Source organism: Monodon monoceros, unplaced genomic scaffold (genome assembly GCF_005190385.1).
Source record: "Monodon monoceros isolate NGI ecotype Baffin Bay Population unplaced genomic scaffold, NGI_Narwhal_1 Super_Scaffold_16, whole genome shotgun sequence".
Lineage (NCBI taxonomy): Eukaryota > Metazoa > Chordata > Mammalia > Artiodactyla > Monodontidae > Monodon > Monodon monoceros.
This window is the reverse complement of record NW_021703772.1, coordinates 93,897,035-93,903,034: the sequence shown is the minus strand read 5'-3', so window position 1 is coordinate 93,903,034 and position 6,000 is coordinate 93,897,035. Positions and strand designations below refer to the sequence as shown.

The 6,000-nt window shown below is 37.0% G+C and overlaps 1 protein-coding gene across 4 annotated transcripts in view; it reads left to right on the top strand.

Moving 5' to 3' along the window:
* RAB3GAP1 (RAB3 GTPase activating protein catalytic subunit 1) overlaps positions 1–6,000 on the top strand; it is a 125,464-nt gene that overhangs the window by 97,176 nt on the left and 22,288 nt on the right. For all 4 annotated transcript variants that reach the window (XR_003793872.1, XM_029224788.1, XM_029224790.1 and 1 more), the window contains one exon: positions 4,323–4,460. Coding sequence is in view for 3 of the 4 variants with exons in the window: in XM_029224788.1 (XP_029080621.1) it covers positions 4,323–4,460 (138 nt within the window). In the remaining variant the exon portion in view is untranslated. The remainder of the gene's footprint in view (positions 1–4,322; positions 4,461–6,000) is intronic.

The following is a 6,000-nucleotide window of genomic DNA, read 5'->3' as shown; positions in this document are numbered from 1 at the left end:
CCACCCATCTAGGCCATCACAGAGCACCAAGCTGAGCTCCCTGTGCTGTACACCAGGTTCCCACTAGCTAGCTGTTTTACACATGGTGGTGTATTTATGTCAAACCTAGTCTCCCAATTTTGTCCCACCCTCCCCTTCCCCCCCAACCCCCCCACCGTGTCCACATGTCTGTTCTCTACATCTACGTCTCTATTCCTGCCCTACAAATAGGTTCATCTGTACCGTTTTTCTAGATTCCACATATATGCGTTAATATATGGTATTTCTGGCTTACTTCACTCTGTATGACAGACTCTAGGCTATTAATCTTTTTTTTTTTTTAGGCTATTATTCTTTTGAGGACCTTTTCTTATATGAGACCTAAGAGGCTAGTATCGCTTCTCAGGCTGCAAGGATTGACTTAAAGGTTTTTTAACCAGTTTTCATATTTTGAGATGGGTTGATCAGTTGTAATAATTGTGCAGTGGGATGTTGGGATGATTGCTTGATAATTTTAAACATGGATTCTCTTAACCTTTTTTCCCATGCTTATATTGTTTCTTTGCCAGGTGGCTGTCATTTATGACATTAGTTTTGTTTGTTTGTTTGACAGGCCTTATCTTTTTGCTTCTTTATTATTATTTTAAAAGTAATTATATTTTAGATACTTCATCACTAACTGTTAGTACTAGGACAGACTATTCTAATGCTAGAAACCAAGTGTATATTTTTTCAAATTTTGTTGGAGTGCATGCAGTTGGTATTGAGGTCTTGTGGCATAGACTGGGATGTAGGAATCTAGCGGAGCTAGATTTGTAGCCTGGCACCACCCTTATTTTTAGCTAGTATTGCTAGTAGAGGCTATGTTTCCTTTCTGAGCCTTGTTTTTCTCTCTTAAAAAAATGTTTGCATTTTCTAGAATTTTATATAAATTTTATGTAATTACAGTATGGTTTTTGTGTGTGTGTGAATTCTTTTAGCATAATTATTTTGAGATTCATATATGTTGTTGTGTGTATCAGTAGTTCATTCATTTTTATTGCTTAGTAGTGTTCCTCAGCATGGATATAGCACAGTTCATCTATTCACTTTTTGATAGACTTTCCAAAAATGGGCATAAGGAAGCTTTTTATCTTGATTGTAGTGACTGCTTCATGGGTATGTAGTTAACAAATGTACCCTTTAAATTACTGTATGTTGATTATACTTCAAAAAATACTGTTTAAAAATTTGTCATATGATCAGTGGTTGACAAGAAGAAAAAAATGAAAGTATTTGTCTTGTTCTAATGTATCTTCAGTTTGAAAACCCTGCCTATTTATTTATTTATTTAATAAACAAATATTAAATACTTTAAAAGCCAATAATAGTTTGTATTACTTTGGGTTGTTCAGGGTTAAATTACATATCATATTTAAAGATATTTGGCATGTAAGTGTTCAGTGAAGTTTAATATTTTATGTGCTTTCTTTTTCCAAGTTTTAATTAACAGTACTCCCTATTTTTAATGAACTTGCTGCATGTATGTTGGTTTGATTGGGTTAATGAAGAGTCAGAGGAAGTTGTTCTGGAAGCTCAAGCTTTATTTTTCTTCAGAATGCTATGTCTTCCTCATTTATTTCAGATGCTTTAGTTTCCACATTCAAATTTGTAATCCAAGTCTGGAATAATTTAAATTTACTTTTCTCTCAACATGCATCTTATGTATTTAGAAATTAATTTTTGTCTTACCTTTAGGTAAATCGGGGCAAATTTTTAATCTGTTTTACTTTCGTACTTTAAAGTTAATCTTATTTGAATTATAACCATTGTATATGTACTTATAGAAAATGTTTGGAATTCAAAATGATCCCAGTTGAAACCATTATAATTTCAGACTTTAGAAATTAGCTTAAAATGTGCTGTTAATCCATTGCCATTTCACCAAAAAGAAAAAGTAAATAATAAGACTTTATATAGGTCCCACTTCTAAGAATTTAAATACACTCCCTTATTCCTTTCATGTAGACTTAGGTCAACCTAAAATTTATGGCTAGGAAAGGCTTAAAAATTTTTCTCAGCATTTTAGAGCCGGGGCTAGAAGAGAAATTTGTAGAGAATCTGTTAAAGCAGGAGTTCTTAGGTAGTGGATTAGATCCAAACTAATAGTTCTCAAAGCCAGCGTTAGATAGACGTCCTAGATTCTCCCTTCAGTTTGCCACTTGAGAGTTTGCCACTTCGATGATGTTGGGCAAGATGCTATCTCTTTCGGTTTCACCACATGTAAAATGCACTGATGACTTCTCAGTGATTAGCGATGAGATCATGTGTATGAGAAAGCTTTGGGCATATTCAGAAATGGTACATATAAGAATGTGTGGCCCTCATGCTCTTTGCTGCTTGTATTCCTCTTGATCAAGTTTTTCACTTACAGTTGGCCGGAGTTCCCAGGTGGGAGGGGTAGTCAGTATCCTTTCAGTATCTCCTCCCTTCCCTCAGGAGGCTAAAGAACAATGAAAAGGAGTTCCTTTTTAATGGAAATAATGAGGGCCTCTGCTCCTGAGTATACTGCTTCATTGGAGATTCATGTTATTTTTGAATCTGAGGAATTTTGATATCATAGGGAAAGTAGAGTAAAAAACTTAAAATACAACCTAAGTATTTTGTCTCTAATTGCAAGTGTTTATTGAGCTTGTGCCAGGATCTATTCTTCACAACAGTGAGTCACATAAAGCTGGAGTAATTGCCCAGGGTTATACAGCTGGGATTCAAATACAGTCATGTTGTTTCTAGAGCCCAAACTCTTAACCAGTCTGTCATACTGTCTTACCAATTATTATTCAACCCCAAGTATCAGGGTGAGACTTTGAAAGTGATGCATGTTCATCGTAGAGAAAGCAAAACAAAAGCTCGTATTTCCATAATCCAGAGATAATCACTGTTAAAGTAGTTCCTCCCCATTTTTTCCTATATCAAACCATTTCCGTTATTGTACATTCATATTCTTTCCAGTTTTCACACTGTTATAAATAATACTACAGTGATATTTCTAGAAGTGGAATTCTTGGGTCAGAGGGCATGATCATAAATGCTTGCCATGTATTGATTTCCAGATTGTTGTCTGGGAAGATTTATATTCTCTCCAGCACTGTTTGTAAGTGCCCTTGTAGGTTTGTTTCAAAAATGAGAATGATATAAGAAAAAAGTTACTTTCTTTTGTTTGTTGCTGTGTTTTGAATGCCATACCTTTACCATGCTTCTACTTTATTTCTGACAGATATCTGCAAAAATTATTTATCTCTGTGGAAGTGGTTCTCAACTGGGGAGTGTGTTTTGCCTCCCAGGGGTATTTGGCAAGGTCTGGAAACATTTTTGATTGTCATGAGGTGGAGTGGTACTACAGGCAGTAGTGGGCAGAGGCCAGAGATATGCTGCAAAACATCCTACAATGCATAGAACAGGCACCACGACAGAATTATCCAGTCTAAACTGTCAGTAGTACTGAGGCTAAGAAAACTTGCTTTTATAGTAAGCTCCTGAAATCTAGAAGGAATCTATTTATTGACAAGACACTTACTTCTGCTAGGTCTTATCCTATTTAGGAATAAAGGAGTTCATGTTTTTCTGGCTTTAACAACAAAGCAGGCAAGATTTGTTTGGTTAGTCTCTGGGTTGTTGAGTTCTTCATATTTCAAATATAAAATCTAATGGAATCAATTCTCAGAGAACTTTCCTAAGCCCCCCTGAACAGTTTTGAAATGTTTTCTGTCTCTCTCTTAATGATTCTACAGTTGTATTTTCCTTTAGATTTGCCTTAGCTGCTGTTTTATTTGGGGTTACCATTAAAATATATAATAATGTCTCTGATTCCCCAAAGTAAAAAACAACTTCTTGTGGGAATTGGTAATTTGAATGTGTTTGGAACATAAACTCAAAGCTACTCCTCCAACATAAAATATAGTTATTTGGGGTTCAGTTCTTTTCAGTTTTCTTCTCTTACTAGATATAATAAAAACCTTGTTGCAACTAATAATGGCATTCATAAAAATATCTTAGGACTTCATTTCTTTATCATTAATAGGCAGGAAGATGTTCAGTGCATCCAGTTCCTCTCTTAGCTATGGTCAAGGAAACATGATAATCTTATCTGTTGGCTGGCGGGGTGGGGGGCAGTGCACTGACAGTCATTCTTCTTGTTACTTTTTCACATAGGTTCCAGAAAACTTGCAAATTTCTCTGAATTCTTTTAAATACATATTTTGTGACTGCTATAGCTGAAATAATTGTTGTCTTTGTTCTATTTTTATAGTTCTGCTTTCTCTAAAAACAGCTATTCACGAACTTTGTCCTTTTGTGCTTCGCAGGAACCAGCACCTATGACAGAAGATCTGCTAGAAGAGCAGTCGGAGGTTCTAGCTAAATTGGGTACATCGGCAGAAGGGGCTCACCTCCGAGCACGCATGCAGAGTGCCTGTCTGCTCTCAGATATGGAGTCTTTTAAGGTGGGTCACGTTATCAGAGCTCGGCAGTCTATTTTGAGCTATTCTGGGATGAAGCTGTGAAAGTCACTCTGTAAAGTGGTGTGAAGGCCTGCATGTCTTTTTTTTTTATTATTAAATGTTTAAATTTCATTCGTAGTTACAACACCCTACCTCCATCCCCTAAAGGTCATAGTCAGACTTGCTTCTTGAGTTTAAAAAAGAAAAGAACAGTCTTTTTTAAAAAAATGATTCTATTTTTTTAAAATAAATTTATTTATTTTTGGCTGCATTGGTTGGGTCTTCGTTGCTACACGCGGGCTTTCTCTGGTTGTTGTGAGCGGGGGCTACTCTTTGATGTGGTGCATGGGCTTCTCATTGCGGTGGCTTCTCTTGTGGCAGAGCACGGGCTCTAGGCATGTGGGCTTTAGTAGTTGTGGCGCGTGGGCTCTAGAGCGCAGGCTCAGTAGTTGTGGTGCCCGGGCTTAGTTGCTCTGCCGCATGTGGGATCTTCCCGGACCAGGGCTCAAACCCGTGTCCCCTGCATTGGCAGGCGGATTCTTAACCACTGCATCACCAGGGAAGTCTGAAAAGAATAATCTTTGAATAATGGTTGGAAGTTGAGAACTGAATCATTTCTATATGAGGATTGGGAAGTTTTCTTCCTTTAGGTATGTTCAGTCAATTTAATGCAAGGTTTTTAGAAATCCTTAGGATTTAACATAGGCTGCTTCATTCAGCAAACCTTTGGTTACCTGCTTTGTGACAGGCACTGTGATTAGGTAATTAAGAAGTACAATGTTTATCCTCAGTTACAGTCTATTGAGGTTGTGGGAGGAGATATGTAAATAATTACTATGTGATGAGTTCTCTTAGGAGAGCAAGGTCAAAAAGGTGACTGACTGTACTGAGTGGAGGTCATGGAAAATTTTTCAGAAGCATCACAGTTTAGGATGAATAGCATTTGCTACCTGGAGAAGAATATTTTAGGCTTAGATACAGGCCTGTATCTAGAACACAAAGGATTCAGAGAATGGTGACACTTAGCTTATTAATTTAAAAACCAAGTGATGAAGAAAGTCTTTCTGGATTATTTATTTTTGAAAGCAGAGGCAAATCCATGTACATTAAAAAAAAAAAAAATGGGTAGCTCAGTGGGCCACAGGGCTTCCTTTTCCTATTATTGATACTCTGAACTGTCTCCCATGCCCAGACTTTCTTCCTTAACCTACTGCTACCTGTGATGGCCTCCATTTCTTCATTCCACAGCTCCTACTCAGTCCTGTTTTTGTGCTAGGTAGGCCAGCCTGAGTTTGATATTTCAACATAAACACCCCGTGAAAACCTATGCTACTTTCATCTTCCCTGCTAGCAGAGAGTGACAATAAAAGGGAGTCTTTTTATTCCCTGCTTGTGTTCCCCCATCTTTCCTAAAAGAAGAAATCTTCAGTAAACCTCTCAAGAGCTGCATTTTTCCATAGAGATTAGAAAGATACAGAAAATCTTTGAGTTCTGTTCTGCTGTGAGGCAAGAAAAAGATGTGCTTTAAAGCAGATAGTTGGTA